The following is a 19,796-nucleotide window of genomic DNA, read 5'->3' on the forward strand; positions in this document are numbered from 1 at the left end:
CCAGAAAGCACATAAAGGCAGCATAAAAGTAATCCATAAGTGGTTTAATCCATGCCTTTTGAAGTAAGCTAATCTGTTTTGGGTGAGAACAGACCAAAATGTAACTCCTTTTTCACTGTACATCTTGCAATTGCAGTGACTGAGCATTGGAATGATCATGAGTTCAAGATCTATTACACTTGCTAGTAGAGTTCGCAGAGCGCTAGATGGCACTGGGAAATATAAATGAGCTTGAAATCATGATTGCCAAGGAGACTGCTGATGTTGAGGTTTATAGTAAAAAAGGACTTAAATATTGATCTGTTTCTCACCCACACCTATCATAGACATGGATTTAACCACTGGAGTTGTAAGCATTACATTTATGCTGCATTTATGTGCTTTTTGGAGCTTCAAAGTTTTGGCCCCTATTGACATGCATTGTATGGACCTACAGAGCTGAAATTTTCTCTCTAAAAATCTTTGTTTTCAGCAGAAGAAAGTCATTCATATCTGGGATATCATAAGGTTGAGTAAATGATGAGAGAACTTTCATTTTTTGGGTGAACTATCCCTTTAATTGTTTACTCCCAAAAGATTAGTTTAGTAATAAATTATAATCATTTAAGGAAATACATATGGATACACTGTGGATCAAGTTTAAATGTCCTTTATCACTTTACCCATATTCATCCTATATTATAAAATTTGCAACATTTACAATCCAAATTAAACATGATACTACAACTAGATAGAGGTAACACAAGACTGCCCTGAGAAATGTAATGATGTTAAGACTTTTTAAATGACACCAGTAAACACTCAGCTTTGGCAACCATAAAAAATACTAAAGCTAAAATAAAAACTAACTAAGGAGTCACGTGACGCCATGCGAGGACCGGACGTGTGAACGGCGAGCTCTGCGCATTTTGCTAGTTATAACACTTGTAATGATATAAACCGGTGAGATTCAATACACTCTGTTTCATAACTGTTCTAGGAGGACAATATGTCAAAGAATTCAAAATCCTCGGGTTCTGGAGACATTAAAAGACACTTATGTGCTCAAGCTGATACCCCTGCGAGCCAGGGAGTCGATTTGGTCGGAGAGATGCGGGAAATGCGGCGAGAGTTGCTGGGCATGTCGGCAATGCTGACGAAGGTCGTTGCTGACTTGGAGAATCTTGCTGTGATACGTCGATCGATCACTGCCATGGAGGAGAAGTGCTCCGAGATGGTTACAAGAGTGGGGGATGTCGAGAAACGGATCGATTATCTGGAGTCATCGGAGAGGGAATTATCTGCTAATCCTCTAGCAACCAAGGTGGATTTGGAGCATGTCTGGGAGAAGTTGGAGGACATGGAGAACCGTAGCTGGCAGAATTACGTCTGCATTGTCGGAATTCCTGAGGCCGAAGAGGGTTGGGATATGGTGAAATTCCTGGATGGGCTCCTTCCGAATCTGCTTGACATAACAGGCCATAAGCTGGAAATCGAGCAAGCTCACATGGTTCTGGCACGGTGATCCGCGGAGGGAGACAGGCCCCGATCAATTCTGGCCAAATTTCTGAGATCATCCGATAAGGATCTTGTGTTACGCGAGACGAGGAGTAAAGGAAGGCTTTCTTGGAAAAACCACAGCATTTTCTTGTTCCCAGACTTTGCGAATTCAAAAGAGAGAAATGTGATCGATTCAAGGAATGCAAGAAACTTTTACACCAACAGAAGGTCGCTTTTTCACTGATATTCCCGGCCAAATTGAGAATAGATGCTAAAGATGGCTATAAAACATTCACATGCCCACAGCAAGCGATGTCCTTCATAAAGTCAATGGAGTGAGTAAGTCATTTTGTGATACTCAATTTGCAGCCGGTGGACCGGCTCACTGAACATTCACATGACTGTTTGAGGAAACTGAGTGTTTTTTGGTGCTGGTTCCGCCTAGCAGCTGGAGTTTATTTTGCAGAGTGGCAGACCTTCGGGACAGTTTTGTGGATGATTCTACACACTCTTTGAATTTGTTTTATAGATTATCTTTTGCTGTGTAATTCTGTCTCACAAAATTTGTATAGAAACACTGGACTTGAGCAATCTGATGGCAAAGTTGTCACCTGGGTCCTCGTGGACTGTTCGAGTTTGGAGGGATGGATGCCAGTTGGCACTGTCGTGTGCGGGGTTAATGCACACATTTTTATTTTTTCTGTTTGTTTGGTTCTGGGGGAAGTTCGGAGTTTGATTGTTGCACCAATGTTGGAATGTGGTCTTGTTTTTGACACACAATCTATTTTTTTTTATATGTCAAAATGTCAAATGTTAATATGAGTGGATTATCTCTCTCCAAGTGGAATGTGAATGGGTTGGGGCACCCCATAAAAAGAAGGAAGGTTATTTCTCTTCTTAAGCATAAGAAATATCATAGTGTTTCTTCAAGAAACGCATCTTTCTCCGCAGGAAGCGGAAAAATTTGGGGTGGGCATTTTTTTTTTAGTGCTGGCTCGAGTAAGAGCAGGGGAGTCATTACACTGATAAGTAAATATCTACAATTCAAATGTCTCAAACAGAGTAAAGATAAATTAGGAAGAGTCATTACTGTTTTAGCTAAAATTCAGGGGCAAAGTCTTATTTTGGCTAATATTTATGCACCTAACGTTGATCAGGGCTTTTTTATAGATCTTGAAGGGATGTTGCAAGCCACTGGCACCCCTTATGATAATATTGGGAGGAGACTTTAATCTACTGATGGATTCAGTCCTTGATCATATTGAAGCAAAAGTGTGTAAGCCCCCTAGAGCAACACTGATGCTTCACAGGATGTGTAAAAATCTTGGTCTTACAGATATGTATAGATCTGGTCGGTACTATACATTTTTTTCATCAGTCCATAAGATTTACTCCAATAAATTTTTTTCATCTGTTGTTGATTGCTCAATTGGAAACATTTTAGTCTCAGATCATGCCGTGGTGTGTTTAGAGGTGTTGCCACATACGGAGGAAAATAAATCATACAGTTGGTGTTTTAATGTATCCCTTTTGCAAAATCCTAAATTCCAACAAATGCTAAAGACTAAAATCAATGTCTGTATGGAGACCAACTGGTCCTCAGTGTCCTCTGTGAGCGTGGCTTGGGAGGCACTTAAGGCGGTTCTTAGGGGCTGGATCATACAGTATGCCTCATTCACCAAAAAATCCAAAGCACAAGAACTTGTGAAATTGGAAGGGAATATTAAAAGTGCAGAGGCAGAGCTGAAGCGCCGAATGTGAAGCGATAATTGATCCGACTGAAATACAGATATAATACTATTTTGTCGCGGTAGGTGGAGTTTTGGCTATTCAGGGCAAGATAGTCATACTTTGAGTTGGGGGACAAAGCAGGGAAGCTTCTGGCTAGATATATAAAACAGAGAGTGTCTTTTTCTACCATTCCCTCAGTGAAATCTGCTGGTGGTGAAATATTTACCTCGGCCATTGATATTAATAATGATTTTAAAGAATTCTATCTTGATCTCTATAGTTCCATGTCTTTGTCTACTGATGAAAATATCAGAAACTTTGTGGAACCATTAGAACTTCCTAAACTGACGTCTGAACAAAAAAAATTATCTTGATTCTGAGATAAACTTGGAGGAGATTTTGAGGTAATTAAGGCCTTGCCTACAGGCAAGGCTCCGGGGCCAGACTGCTTTACCGCTGAATTTTTTATATTTTATGCTACAGAACTGGCTCCACTTTTGCTAGAAGTTTATACGAAATAATTAAAGAATGGAACGCTTCCTGGGGGCCTAGGTAGCTCAGTGGTAAAAGACGCTGGCTACCACCCCTGGAGTTCGCTAGTTAGAATCCCAGGGCATGCTGAGTGACTCCAGCCAGGTCTCCTAAGCAACCAAATTGGCCTGGTTGCTAGGGAGGGTAGAATCACATGGGGTAACCTCCTTGTGGTCGCTATAATGTGGTTCGTTCTCAGTGGGGCACGTGGTGAGTTGAGCACGGATGCCGCGGAGGATGGCGTGAAGCCTCCACACTCGCTATGTCTCCGTGGCAATGCACTCAACAAGCCACGTGATAAGATGTGTGGACTGATGGTCTCAGACACAGAGGCAACTGGGATTCATCCTCCGCCACCCAGAGTGAGGCGAATCACTACATGACCATGAGGACATAAAAAGCACACTGGGAAATGGACATTCCAAATTGGGTGGATATAAAGAAGGGAAAGCTTCCACCAACCATGACACAAGCCTGGATCAGTCTGATTCTTAAAAAGGACAAAGATCCAAGTGTGTAAGAGTTACCATCCAATTTCCCTGATCCAGCTAGATGTTAAAATATTGTCAAAAATTTTGGCTAACTGATTAAGTAAAATTATGACATCCCTTATACATACAGATCAGTTGGGGTTTATTCGGGTCCGCAGCTCTTCTGATAACATTAGGCATTTCATCAATATCATGTGGTCAGTGGTGACTGATCGGACTCCGGTTGCTGCCATCTCACTTGATGCCGAAAAGGCATTTAATATGGTAGAATGGGATTATCTTTTTAAGATTTTGGAAATGTACGGGTTCGGGAGTACTTTTACTGGATGGATTAAGTTACTTTATAGACACCTGGTTGCGGCGGTACAAACAAATGGATTGCCCTGGAACCATTAGCAGCCGCGATAAGAAAGGAGGATGATTTTCCAGGGGTGATGGCGGGAGATGTGGTGCATAAGCTTTTGCTTTACGCAGATTATATTTTATTATTAGTCTCTGACCCTACTAGATCTATGTGTTTCATTATTATGCATTCGGTCTCAGACATTTGTCTCATTGGTCGCTTCCACCTGAGAGAGCCCCTCCCTGGTTTTGTATTGAACAGGAAGTTCTTACCCCTATTTCGCCATTGCAAAGCCTTTCTATCAAACTAATCTGAGAATTTACACCCCGTTATCTCGCATTTGCACGCAGTATGGACAAAAGTGTCCAGAGTGTTTTATTCGGACATTTAAATATATGTAGCCTCGAGCATATGGCTGAACCCAAAATTATCTATTAATAAGTCCCCTTTCTGCTGGACAGAGTGGATTGAGAGGGAGGTTAATACTCTCGGTGACCTATATGAGAGTGGAGTGTTGAGATCCTTTGAAAATATGGTTCAACATTTTGGGATTTCCAGATCTCAGTTCTTTAGGTATTTACAGCTGCGCCACCTGCTCTGTACTATTTTTGGGACCCCCCCTAAAGCGGCAGATATTCTGGGAGTGGTGATTACTGCTTTTGGAAAAGGTCATGAGGCATCAGTGTATTACTCCGTGCTAATTCAGTGTCTGGGGGATGGTGGTTCAACTTCTCTCAAGAGATTATGTGAGAAAGATTTAAACTTGGTATTGGAGGAGAGAGTGTGGGCTAGGATTCTAAAAAATGTCAAGTCTACATCTAGAGATGCAAGGGTGCGTCTTATGCAATTTAAGATTTTTCATCAATTCTATTGGACGCCCTCTAGATTGTAAAGAATTGGTCTTAAAGACACACCCACCTGCTGACGATGCCAATCAGAAGATGAGGACACAACCCATGTTTTTTAGTGGTGTGTTAAGATCCAAGAATTTTGTTTGAGGGTTCAGAGTTTTATGTTTGACATATTAGGCACTCAAGATTCATCACTCTGTATTTTAGGCGATGGGGCGGTCATTAATATAGGGGATAAACACATAAAAAATTGGGTCCTAGCCAGTGTTATGAATGGCAGACAGATTGTTCTAAGGGGATGGAAGTCGGCTGGAGCGCACTCATTTCAAGAGTGGTGCACAGAGATGGGGAGGGTGGCGGCATTCGAGGAAATGTAATGTAGAAGGCTGGGAAACTTAGATTTATTTGATAGGAAATGGGGCAGCTATTCAGCCTTATTGGAGGGCTCTCGGGGAGGTGCAATGGAGAGAAAAGTATAGTTTTAAATGTGTGTGACTATTATTATTTTTATTTTATTTTATTTTTCACTCTTTTTTTTTTTTTTTGTGTGTGTGTGTGTATACTCATGTGACCACAGGGATGTTTGTTGAGGGTCAGGGTGGGGTTGGGTTGGGGATTGAGAGGGGGAGGGGCAATAGTGGGGGTTAAATGTTGATTCTGTGTATATATGTTTTGCTTTTCTTTGTCAATTTTGTGAATCAATAAAAAGTGTTAATCAGAAAAAAAACCTAATTAAACTGAAACTAAAATTCACAGAGAAAATGAAAACTAAACTGAAACTAACAGACAAACTACCAAAACGAATGAAAACTAAACTAAATTGTAATGACAAATTGATTATAAAACAGAAATAAAAACTAAATTAAAAATCCAAAACTATAATAACACTGCCGTCAGCACATACATCGTGCCTCCAACTTCATATCTTGTGAATAATAATAAACCTTATTCCTCATTAAACCTCATCTGGTGAAATATATACCTGTAGGCTATAAAAAGCTGAATTTTTCAAATAATTAAATATAGAGCATTGTAATGGATCCAAGTCTCCATCATTTCAAAATAAGAGTCCCTAGTGTGTTTCAGGCTTGTTCACAGGGCTGGCTATTGATACAGATTTCTTGATTCGATTCCGATTCACAAGCTCTCGATTAGATTCCAATTCTGATTCGTTTCAATTCAATTCTATTTCTATTCATATGGGTATATTTAAGTTATAATGTCCCTTTTGGTTACATACGAAATACATTCTCTCCAAGCTAATGCTGTTAATTATACAGGGGACCTTCTAACTAGGTACATTAAGAAAACATTAATTTTACCAATTATATTTTATTAGTTTTGCACTTTTGGCTTTTTAAAAATGAACAAATCCATGTATTTTATCAATAAATAACATATTATATTTCATATATTAGTTTTTGTTACATGTTTATTGTTTAATTGCAGAATTTGTACTATTTACCAGACTGATTTGTTGAAAATGAGCTAAAAATTGGTACGGTCTCTCTTTAAGAAAACCGGCATTTCTGTAAAAAGTGTCTGTAGATGCACGTTAATGAGAGAGGACTCGAACAGCTTTATCTCATCTGTGCTATGCATGATTAGAATTACATTTTTATTTTTTGTTGTTTTTGATCATCTGACTGTAAAGAACAGAAAGGGTATTAAAAGAGACATTATTAAATGACAAATGGGTTGCGTGGATCTCGTCTTTGGAGATGCATTACACAGAACAACTTTTACTCTCAACACGCAGTGAAAGGATCTCACAGCTGAATACTCCAACAATACACTACACAATTCATTCACTGGTGAGTGAAATCTAAGCATTAACCCACCAGTTGACAAATATAAACATTTTAGCCACATTGCGTGAAATTTGCTTGCAAATGTGAGTGATTTCTTCTCATTGTAGTGGAGGGTTGCACAAAGAGTAAGAGATAGTCTTGGGATTTAAGAATCGATATCGAGATCATTCAAATGAAGATCGCTATGCATCGTAAATTTTGTTAACATATTATTATTTTTTTTTAATTATATTTTCAGTTTTTGGTTGAACAATAAACCGCATCTGGGATTTGACTCATTTTGGACTCTTGTAGCCTCTGTGTCTGTGCCCGTCATAGTAAGGAAAGACTAAGATTTTAAAAATTATCGGCTGATTATTTGGTTATCTGCCTTTTTCCCCCACCTTAGATGTCGTATCAGCAAAATCCACTATCGGTTGACCTCTAATACAAATCAACCTACAAATGGCTGACTTATAATTGTCTCTGCATATTAGGCTGGGAAAAGAGAAAGTATTTTAACATTGACAATAACCTTTCAGCTTTAAACTGTTTTTGAAAAAAAAAAGTAAAAAAATAATCATTTTTCAGTTCATTCATAATTTTAGGATAAGATAAAAGTCTTAGCTCACATCCTCTGACTCGAACACATAGCACATCATCCGATACTGCTTGCGACTCTCTGCACTGAGGTCTGAATCTGTGCAGTCGAGTGAGGAGGAGTTAGACAGACGCCTGCGAGCCATCAGAACCACCACGCTGCCAATGTCTGCAATATATGAGATGGTGCGGAGGGTGTTGTCCATCATCGTCTCCTGTGTACAAGCATACAGAGCTACCCAATAAAACAGTCTACATGAATCACCCTATTTTTTTATGTAATCATTTTTCTTCTAAAATGTTTAGTATAAGTTAGCACAATAGAGAGTAACAGGAAAGCATTAGGATAGGGAGAAGGAGATCAGAAAATGGCAAAGGACAGGTTTAAACCAGCATCCTTATGAGAGCACCAAGGCTCAACTTTTCATTAGCATATACATTTACCACTGATTCTTGGCTCCAACTGTAAATGTTTGTAAAAAATACTGTATTTATTGATATAATTACCAGCCTTTATATGAAACGTAGTTTCTTTTCTTTTCATGATTATTTTTATTGTTTCACTTAGTTTTGAAATTGTGTTTACCTGTTGCTAAACTTTACCTACCTGTGTGTCAGCATTGAGCACCTTGATCGCTTTTGTTGAAATGAACAGATCAACCTCTGTCAAGCTCTGAGCTTCCCCCTCTACAGACTGAAGGACAAAAAAAACTAAGGTTACAACATCATCTAGTGGACTTAGAGGGAACTTCTGACACCACTATCCATTTTCAATTCATCAAATGATTTAACAAATTACACCATAAAACAAATTTCAACTCACATCTGAGTCTTATCAAGGCACACACTAATATTTGGACAAAGGATCTTCTAAAATACCTTAACGGAGTCTACAGCTTCCTGCGCTTGTTTCATGCGTACACTTTTAGATGGGTTTCTATCAGAGAGCATCTGAGTTGAGCCGAGGTAGTTTGCAGCAAAGATGATACCATTAATGAGATCCTCTGGCTCACATGGACCCGGGACTGGGAAAGAAATGCAAAACCCCAAAAAACAGCTTAACTAGGTTGGATTAAACACTTGAAATTTGAGCACATACTTTGAACTTGGTTGATTGGCTAATACTATTAATGCCACTTCTCAACAAAATTTTAGAATCATCTAAATCTTAAATAGTTTTTTGTCACAATATTAATTTGTGTTTAAATAAAACAGAACTTACTATCCACAAAGCTTGGGAAAGAGGGATTTCTCTGGGTTGGCTGAAAAGCAAAGAATGTTTAAGTTTCAGATCCCTTGTAAAGTGAAAGCTTGCCCTATCAGATGTATTCTGAGAGAAAGAAAAGGCTCCAAGACTTTTAGGTTGTGAGATTGCGGTTTAGCATCTAACCGGAGTTAGGTTACTTGCTGGTCTCTTTTGTCTGGATGGTGTCCCTGTACTATTGTCATCTGGAGTACTCGGAGAAACCTGTAGGAAACATTTTAGGTGCAAGTACAGTTTATAATTGTTAAAACATAAATGATAATTGCTGAAAACTTGACTGAAGCCATAATATAAATAGATGGGAATCTTTTAGGATGGATGGGAACTGTAAAGCTTAAGCATTACCAATAGCCACCCAGTTGTAGCAGTTACAATTCCACTTTTCAAGAGCCAAACAATTCATTTAACCATTTAGATGATTAGATTTTGGATACTGATGTTATATATATACATTTATGTACATGTTATACATATACATAATCATTGTGAGATGCATATCTACAAAAGCACATATTAGCTAATTGTTTATATCAGCTAAATTAGCAAGCATATTCCATTTACTTGCGGTACAACCAAGTTTGGAATGGCCAGTTCCCAATGCGCTCTAAGTCCTCGTGGTGGCGTAGTGACTCGCCTCAACCTGGGTGGCAGAGGACAAATCTCGATTACCTCCGCGCCTGAGACTGTCAATCCGCGCAACTTATCACATGGCTTGTTGAGTGCGTTACAGCGGAGACATAGCACACATGGAGGCTTCACGCTATTCTCCGTGGCATCCACGTACAACTCACCACGCGCCCCACCGAGAGTGAACCACATTATAGCGCCACGAGGAGGTTATCCCATGTGACTCTACCCTCCCTAGCAACTGCGACAATTTGGTTGCTTAGGAGACCTGGTTGGAGTCACTCAGCATGCCCTGGATTTGAACTCGTGACTCCAGGTGTGGTAGTCAGCATCTTTATTAGCTGAGCTACAACCAAATTCTTAAAAAAAAAAAAAATACATCACAAACTTTGTCAAATCCAATTAGCATTCTTTGGGAAGTGTTCTTTGTAGCACCCTGGTAGTGCAAAAACTAAACTTTGTTTCCCAGCAGGCTGATAAAAACCTGTGCACCATGACTACAAAAAGTTGTGTAGCGGCCAGCAAATCAGATCGCAACAAGCAGTTTTTACCAGCAATTGCCATTTTAGTGTACAATACGCATCAGACAATAAATTGGTGCCATCTGAGGTGGAGCCTGTCACTGGTCTAATACTAATGCATGCTGTTATTGGCTAAATATATTTATTGGATCTGATAAAGTTTGTTATGTTAAAAAAGTTTTTAAGGCAGTTAGTAGCAAGTAAATAAAAAATCCTTGCTAATTTAGCGTATATACAGTAAGCATTAAGCTAAAATTTTCTTGTTAAGATAAACATTCACATCTCACAATGTATATGTATGTATAACATCAAAATATACACAATCAAATAATCTGAAAAGCAAAATGAATTATTTGGCTCTTGAAAAGTTATAGCTGAAGTATTTAATATCTGCGACACTAGCGCCACCGAACAGAATGGATGTTCTCAAAACAGCTTTCTGAATACGCCCCTCATCTGCAGTTGTTCAAACAATCAGATAGTCCCTAAGCAGGACGCTCTAAACAAACAGAGGACTTTTCACAGCGGGACAGTGACACAGTGTTTACAGTTTTCGAGAAAATTAACCTTTAAATGGCATACTTATAGTTTGCTTAATTTATAGTTAAGCTGGGGCAGATGAAAGCATTGTAACACTGAAAAAGTTATACACTTCAGCTTTAAATTGTAACTGCTACAACTGGATGGCTGCAACTGGATGCGAATACGGGCCGCTTGAGCATTTTGAGTCCCCTTTAAGGATATGGTTGCTAAAATACTGGCTTCCCCTACGAGTCCCGGCTAATAAAGTTGGCAACTCCTAATAGGAAGCTTGGATTGTCTAGAAATGGTTGTTTTAAGGCCACGTCCACATTAATCCCTTGTCGTTTGAAAACTCTGTTTAGAGTTTTCTAACCTAATTTTGCAAAGTACGTGGTAATAAAAAAAGTGGATTTAAAAGCATTTATCCTTCCTCTAAAAAAAGGCTAGACACAGCTCTATTAATAAAGCAGAACGCAGGCATCCCAAATTTTGAACACAGTTAAAGGTCTTTTTTAAAATTGACACATCAAAAAAACGTGCCACTTTGGCACGAGATGGTGAAATTAAGGCGAGGCGTGGTGCAACGGTAAAAGACTTTGGTCTGGCACATGTTTACATATGACAAAAATTGAAAAATAACGTGGACTGACATAAAAACATGTTCGATTGGCCCCTGAGACCACATCAAAATTAATCGGTTTTTGTTTGAAAACTCTAACCTAAACGGCAAAGTTTTCCAATGTATGCGGTAATGGGGAGCATTTTCGAAATTAATGGGTTTTCAAACAAAATCCCAATAGTGTGGACAACACAATGACGTTAGGAAACTTCAACTTTCAAACTTTCAACTCAGTTTTCAGTTTCTTAAAGTCATAATTTTCCAAAAGTAACGGTTATGGGGAGCGCTTTCGAAAGTCTGGTGGAGGAAAACGCTATTCTAGTGTGGATAAAAAGCATAAACGTATTAGTGTAGACTTGGCCTTAGTGTGGGCATGGCTTAAATGTCTGTTGAAGAATAAGAATTCAAGAATTTAACAAAAAGAATTCTAGATTTTAGAATATATAGATCCAAACTTAAACGTAAGCTCCTCTGTTTAAGCAAAGTTACCTGTTCCTGACTCTGCCTTATCTTCTTCTCTTCAATGGGTTTGTCCAAATCTTTATGGATCTGTTTGTCTGGCCATTGTATAGGTGTGTTAAAATGGACTCTGGGTTGGCTGCTTCTCCTGCATGATGATGTTCCAGAGGCCCTGGAACTATCAAGAGCCCCTCTTCCATGATTTGTTTGTTGAGGTCCACTTTTGTCCCTTCCTGAATTTTGTGGCGTAACTTTCAGTTTGGACTTAACTTGGTTCTCAATTTGATATTCATTAACATCTCCACAGCTCTCTCTTTCACCCTTCGGTTTATGACTACAAACAGGATGCTCATGTCCTTTGTTTTTGCTGTCTCCAGGACTTCTACTTTGCTCATGTAAATGCTTTGTATCTCTGTTCCTGTTGTCCTCTCTAAATGAATACTTTTTTCCCCAAACTCCTCTGTCCTCTGGATCTGCATATTTAATTTTTTCAGTGACGCTACTACCCTCCTGGTAAGCAGTGTCTCTGTTGTGTGCCCTCTCAACTTTGTGTCCTCTATATCTGGAGCTTTGTGTAGGGTCTCCTCTAATTCCTCTGGCCACAGTGACATCACAATCTTTTGGACAATCTGTAGGATACTCTTTTCTAACCCTTTCCAATCCATCCCTAGGAGTACAACTTGACCTAGGATTAACATCCCTTGAGTGTTTGGGGAAGTCCTGGTATCTTCTATAGTCACTAATCGTGTCATTTCCTTGTCCGACTTTAACATGGGATTCTTGGGAACGGCTTCTATCTTGTGGAAAGTCGTAATCGTCTTTATGTCGGATGTCATTATTGTTCTCCTCTGGTTCTTTCCCTTCGTAGAGGAAATACTCATCGTCTTCATCTTCACTGTCCTCCTCTTCCACATCTTCCTCTGTCTCCTCTTCATCCTCTTCATCTTCAGCCATGGGGACTTGGACAAAGGTTGTCTCCGTAATAGGCTCTGGTCGTTTGTAGACCAACGCTGTCGTGTCTTGCTGCACTAATTTGTTACAGCCTTCCGAGTGCCCCCAGGCCTCTTCTGCTTTACAGCTCTCTTTGATGTCCCGGGACGTGGTGGGACACTCAGCACTGTCCACTCCTTCATGACAGTCCATTCCTTCCATGTAACTCTCATCCTCAGGGCAACAATGGACATAGTAGGTCATCCTGTCAGCTTCGGTTTGCAGCTCCTCATCTTCCTCATAATCGTGTTCTTCCTCTTCTTCCTCCTCCCCAGATCCTACATTGTCATACTCGGACAACGAGTCCTCCTCCATGCTGTCGGGCTCAGGAGGGCTTTCTCCATGGATGAACTCATCCCCAGAGCCATCACTAAGACAAAATCTTCCTGGAGTGGGTGAGGGTGGTTGGACGTCCACGTTGCTGGGCTCAGGCTCATCTGGATTTGGATCTTCTCCATCTCCAGAGAGCTTTTCACTTTCTTCGATCACAGTGCTGGATGCTAAAGGGTTAAGCTCAGAGACGATGGCTCTGGTTCCCGGTTTTCTCCTGAGAGCCATAACTGGCTTAATCACCCCCACACAATTGAGATTCTGTCAGCCCTGAATCAAAGAATTCAACATTAGTTCTATCCAAGCACTAAATGCAAGTAAATAAACTTTACTTGCCAGAGGCTGGTAACTTCATAAGGAACTGAATTGTTATCCATGGATTAAGTTGAACTGTAAGATTTGACTCAAATAAAAGACATTTCAAACATTCTACTAAAACTACCTCTATTGCAAAATGGTTAAAGTCATCTTCTAACGACTTTTACCTTAGTGGAAAATTTACTATCAGTAGTTTATCTAGGATGACTAAAGTTTTCTCTAATATATATATATATATATAAGAACTCCATGTGAGGAAACATATAAGGAATATTTCTCATATTAAGCTACCAAAATTAATATATTAGGATCAAAATTACTTTTTGTCAAGTTTTATTAATGTGTTTGACCAAGAAACAAAGACTAGATTGTATAAGATGCTGCGAGTGACATAATGCTGTACTGTTTGTCACTAATATGCAAGGAAAAAAATAATATATTTTTAATAACAAAATAATGTAAAATACAGTTTCATGGCTGGTAAGAAATATTTAGGGCTGGTAAATTTTTCCAGTTCACTCGCCATTGACAGGTGTGGCAAAAAGTTCATTTTGGACCCTTAGTACAATGTTTCAATAGTCACTAGATATAATGAAGGAATTCTCATGAGTTCTCATGATAAACTCCTGATCCAGTATGATCACATGGGAAATCAATATGCTGCTACCAAATTTTCCATTACCCTGAAATTGACACCATTATGTAACTGACAAGCGCCACCTCCCATCATACATTTTTGCATCAGTTCAAATGTGTTTACCTTAGGTATTTATAGCGTGTTGCATGAGAAGCTTTAGAATATCAGGTTCTGGTCCTATGGAAACCAGGAAGTAATCACGCTCACATAATAAAAAATGAGCACCATTCGTAGGTTGCATTTTCGCTCTAAGATTAAATGTTTACTTGACAGTTAGGTTTAGGGCTGGGGTTTGGTTAGGGGTAGAGTTAAAAATATCTGTATTTTTGTTTACGGTCTTAAATCATCTATACCTAAAAATACAACTGGCTTTACAACTTGCTTGTGGTGCCTCTCTGTGGACATTTCACCTGGAAACTGGAGCTTATACATGCCCATACATTGAACAAAACTTCCAGCTTCGACCACTGGGGGCAGTGCTTAGAATTTTGGTAAGCACGGTATGATTTCAGCAGAAGAACTTTTTGACACAATGTTGTTAATTTCACCATAAGATCAGTCTGCCTGATCTACGAGGTGAAGGAATTAGGAATTTGGAAAGAGCAATAATATCCATAGCTGATTAGATGGCATTAGTTTATCTACACCTTGACTTTTTGTCCCTGATGCATTAAACCTCTGTGGAAAACACAAACTCAGTAAAACCAAACACAGAACACATGAAGCATCATGAAGACAGTTCTGCACAATTCAGCACTGTGCATCAGCAGGAAACATGCTGATATTTCCTCACACTACAGGGACTAATAACTATTGATGAGAGGCATCAAATTCCCTTGTGAAAAGACTTAAGCAACATACAACATAATGCTTTTGATTCTATGTCTCATTGGACTGTTTCCTTTAAAAACACAAGACTTACCCTTTTTCAACCACATGAGACATTAAGCTTGAAATAATACTAAAAATCAGGAAACAGGGTAACTGGGCAATGTGTACTCAGTAATATTTCTTCATTAAAGCTAAAAAGTGAACCAAAAGCATGCACATCCAACGACAAAAAAGCTCATTATATGTGCTCGACCAAAGGCAAAATAGTATCAAAGCAGAAAAGTCATCACACCACAGATCCACAAATAGACAATTTAAAGGCTAGTTCCTAACTTTTAAAGCTATATTTTAAAGTAAACAGTACAGTACTTTTTTACTGTAAACACTTTACAGTAAATTCACCGGAAATCTAAAACCTATTAAACACTTCGCGATTGGTAAACACACAAGTAATGTTCAATTAATTAAAGCTTCAACAACCCTACCAGAAAACATATCAAAGCATTATATTAAACAACTTCGCCAAACAGTCAAACATCCATCCATACTGTTTTGTCATGCCGCTACTGCCCTGAACTGCAACTGACCGATTAGCTCTTCAGCCAAGAAAACACGCAACACAGTAGCCGGTTCTTCTTTTCTGAGTTTACAGACATGATGTAAACATGCATGGTCAAATGACGTAAGCCTAAAGTCCGACATGACAGTCAAAAATAAAAATAATTATTGTAGGCTTACCATAGTGAATCAGGGTAAGTCAAGGACACAGATTTTTTAACTCCCTTGTTATTGGACACTTTAAATTGGATTAAATGAATCATGGCTGACTGTGAATAGTGAATTAATAAAATGGTATCTAATGGCATTTAGTTTTCAACTAAAAACGGAAAACTTTTTATGCGTTTTGGCTGTTCGTTTACACGACAACGGCATTTTGGGGCCTGAAAACACAAACTTTTGAAAATGGGATTCAAAGTGCAAGTTTTTGAAAACGATGCCGTTTTCGTCTCCGTGTAAACATAAAAAAACGTGAATTTGTGAAAACGATGACGTCATGCACACTTGTATTACGTGTTCAGTCAATAGGCATGCGCGCGAGTACTTCAAAACAGCACGTGAGACATTCAAAACTACAGTGGTGGACTACAGGGCTGTGTTTGTGCAGCTCGAGATTTTGAGTTTATTGACGCTGCTCCAGCAAATTAATTGTAGTAATAAAGCAACCTCATCGTCCGTCCAGACAAAATTGCTCGATGCTTTCGCCATCTTCATTGTTTGTATTCAACCCTCTGTGGAAGAATGCTTATGTGCGCAGGCGCGTAGTGTTTCTTTACAAAGTGACATCGACAACTACTGGCCTGGCATGCATAATAAAGCGTTTTTAGTCGTTTTCACGGATCCTTGTGAACGAGGATCGTTTTGACAACGTTGTCGTCTGTACGCGCAACTTTTCAAAAATGCAAAGGAAAAACGTTTCCGTTTTTAGTACATCGTTGTCGAGTAAACGTACCCTAAAACTGAAAACTATTGATTTTGAATGATGCTGCATTCATGCCGCTAGGTGTCAGTGTAAGTCCTAGATAACACAAACAAAAAAAGTTACTGAGTGCACCTTTAAAATATTTGGACACTTAACCCTGATAGCACACGTACATCACCCAGACGTCTATTTGATGTACGTGTTTACGTCTGGAAGACATTTTATTTTCCTCCCCTTTTCTCCCCAATTTGGTATGCCCAATTCCCAATGCACTCTATGTCCTCGTGGTGGCATAGTGACTTGCCTCAATCCGGGTGGCGGAGGACGAATCTCAGTTGCCTCCGCATCTGAGACCATCAATCCGGGCATCTTATCACATGGCTTGTTGAGCACATTTCCGTGGAGACGTAGTGCATGTGGAGGCCCACGCTATTCTCCACAGCATCCACGCACAACTCACCACGCGCCCCACCGAGAGCGAGAACCACACATTATAGCGACTACGAGGAGGTTACCCCATGTGACTCTACCCTCCCTAGCAACTGGGCCAATTTGGCTGCTTATGAGTCCTGGCTGGAGTCACTCAGCACACCCTGGATTCGAACTTGCAACTCCAGGGGTGGTAGTCAGCGTCAATACTCGCTGAGATACCCAGGCCCCCTGGAAGACATATTTTTAACATTGTTTGCTCATCTGCAATACATCTATAAGACGTATGTCAATAAGTGTGTCTCGGATGTCAATAAGACATTAAGCAGATGTCTTTGAGAAGTTTATGATTTAGAATGTTTGTAAATCTGATCTTTTTAAGATGTTTAGCAGATGTTAATTAGATTGTGATGCTTTCCAGATGAAAAGATCTAAAACAGACATCTTGGAGATGTAAGTGTGCTATCTTGGAAGCTACACTGAATTAAGTAACAAACCAAGTGGCATCTTCTAACAACCCAGATAGCGCACGTGAGGCAAGACCCTTTCTTAGAACTAACTACACTTTTCTCAGAAATTACACTATCACTGGAAGACAGGGAGTGTTTTCTGGAATCTGTTTGAAATCAGTGGTTATTTTTGTCCCAGATAGCACACATACATCTCCGAGATGTCTGTTTTAGATCTTCTCATCTGGAAAGCATCACAATCTAATTAACACCTGCTAAACGTCTCAAAAACATCTGCTGAATGTCTTATTGACATCCGAGACATTCTTAATGACATACGTCTTATAGACGTATTGCAAATGAGCAAACAACGTAAAAAAATTGCTATTGGGGTATTTCTGTTTGATGACACTATTGCCGCAGAAATTAAACACTTCACATTTAAGAGTGCATCAATTTTGGGGCCACAGTGTATGTTTAAACATTTAAGTGGAGGAGAGGTGGATGTAGAATGTTTTATCAACCATTGTTAAGATCACTTTGCTAATCTAACTGCATTTAATGTTGTTTATATAAAGTTGCAAAGTTTTAAATTTACAACTCTGGGGGAATTGGACAATACTGTAAAAGAAAACAGAACACCTAGGCTAAAAAATGTGGTCTTGGTCAAAGCATGTAATCGAACACATTAGTATCGCTATTAGATCAGCAAGCACCCTCTAACTGGCCGATACGCCTGTCTTCCTTAATGTTCCTTGATGCTGCCAATGAATTTGCCTGAGGTTTTTCTATTTGGTCTAAAATTCAGATCCGTCTTATTCTGCAAAGCATAAATGTACTTTCATGTTGTTGTTGTTGTTGTTTTCTGTGAAGCTCATCATAAATCAGTCTTCAGTTAAACTCTCTCAGTTAAACTTTCTAATTTGTCAGTGCTTTGGCGCATGAAACTGACCCTGATAGCACACCTACATTCCCCAGACGTCTATTTGATGTGTGTGTTTACATCTGGAAGATGTATTTTTTTTACATTGCTTGCTCATCTGCAATATGTCGATAAGATGTTTCCTCTGGGATGTCAATAAGTGTGTCTCGGATGTCAATAAGACATTCATCAGATGTCTTTGAGACGTTTATGATTTAGAATGATTGTAAATCTGATCTTTTTAAGATGTTTATCATATGTTAATTAGATTGTGATGCTTTCCAGATGAAAAGATCTAAAACAGACAACTCGGAGTTGTACGTGTGCTATCTGGGAAATGTCTCTTTAACTATAAATTATTGTAAATAAAAAAAGATCCTTATGATCCTTTAAAGAACATGAATGCACTCATAAATATCTGATGTGAAGTAATAAGGCTGATTAAAGACAATTACACAAATCATATTCATACATGGTCTGAAATGCAAAGGGGTGAATTTCACAAAACCGGTTTGGGTCAAAATAATAATTAAAGAAATAATAATAATAATAATAATAAAAGTTTTTAAAAATGTTTTATTATTATTATTATTTTTATGTATTGTGAAGTATTTATATAGCATGGTAGTATCGTGCTGCCTTTAATTTCACGCTGATTTAAATAAATAATAATAATAAATAAAAAAAAACATTATTACATTTGCACATAATGCAAAATAAGCATCATATACAGCGGTTCTTACGTCACGTTCAATTCTTCCAGTGATCTAGAGACTGAATTACTGCAACATGCATCGACCGAACTCCACACAAACCAAATGAATCACAAACACAAGTCTTATAACATAAAAGCATTAACAGACTCGCATTTCATAACATAATATAATAAAAAACATTAGCCCAGTTAAAATAGCTCATTTCCAGATTTCTTTCAATGTCAATGAGGCGCTCCATCATATGCACGCGTTTAAAACCTGCACATTGACACCAAACAATTATATGATGAACGTTAGAATACTGTCAAATCAACCTTTAGTGCAGTAAATACAAAGCTGGCTAAACTAAAATCGAGGGTAGCAAACACTTTAGTTTAATATCCGTGGTAAGCATTTAAAATAAACAAGAGCTTACCGAGCCAGGATGGAGTTGCTCAGCCAAATATGTTATTTGGTTGTGTGTTGCTATGATATTATAGACACATTTTCAGGTCATATTTTTCCTGAAGCACAGATGCTCCGGAACGTGGATATAGCTTTATATACCCACCCTCTACATCCCGGGACAAGAGACACACACACAGTCAGGGGCTTTACGAGTTTTTAAAGAGACAGAGCATTACATCACTGCAATTAGTAAAAAAAAAAAAAGAAAGAAAAAAAAAGATTCCTTGTGTTTTTTTATTTATTATTATTATTATTATTATTATTATTATTATTATTATTAATAATAATAATAATAATAATAATAAAATCGTTTTATTTTCTCTGTGAGAATAATAATAATAATAATTATTATTATTATTATTATTATTATTATTATATTATTATGTATTTTTTTTACATTGTTTGCTCATCTGCAATAG

The 19,796-nt window shown here is 38.5% G+C and overlaps 1 protein-coding gene across 1 annotated transcript in view; it reads right to left on the bottom strand.

Annotated features, from left to right (window-relative positions):
• The window catches only part of LOC127436209 (amyloid-beta A4 precursor protein-binding family A member 2-like), a 29,551-nt gene extending 10,088 nt beyond the window's left edge, over positions 1-19,463 (bottom strand). The window contains exons 1-7 of the mRNA XM_051690230.1: positions 19,346-19,463; positions 11,859-13,418; positions 9,207-9,284; positions 9,039-9,078; positions 8,696-8,841; positions 8,424-8,510; positions 7,849-8,031 (exon numbers count right to left, since the gene is read on the bottom strand). Of these exons, the coding sequence (XP_051546190.1) occupies positions 7,849-8,031; positions 8,424-8,510; positions 8,696-8,841; positions 9,039-9,078; positions 9,207-9,284; positions 11,859-13,376 (2,052 nt within the window). The 5' untranslated portion in view covers positions 13,377-13,418; positions 19,346-19,463. The remainder of the gene's footprint in view (positions 1-7,848; positions 8,032-8,423; positions 8,511-8,695; positions 8,842-9,038; positions 9,079-9,206; positions 9,285-11,858; positions 13,419-19,345) is intronic.
• Positions 19,464-19,796: the final 333 nt, after the last annotated feature.

The sequence above is a fragment of the Myxocyprinus asiaticus genome, chromosome 46 (assembly GCF_019703515.2).
Source record: "Myxocyprinus asiaticus isolate MX2 ecotype Aquarium Trade chromosome 46, UBuf_Myxa_2, whole genome shotgun sequence".
Taxonomy (NCBI): domain Eukaryota; kingdom Metazoa; phylum Chordata; class Actinopteri; order Cypriniformes; family Catostomidae; genus Myxocyprinus; species Myxocyprinus asiaticus.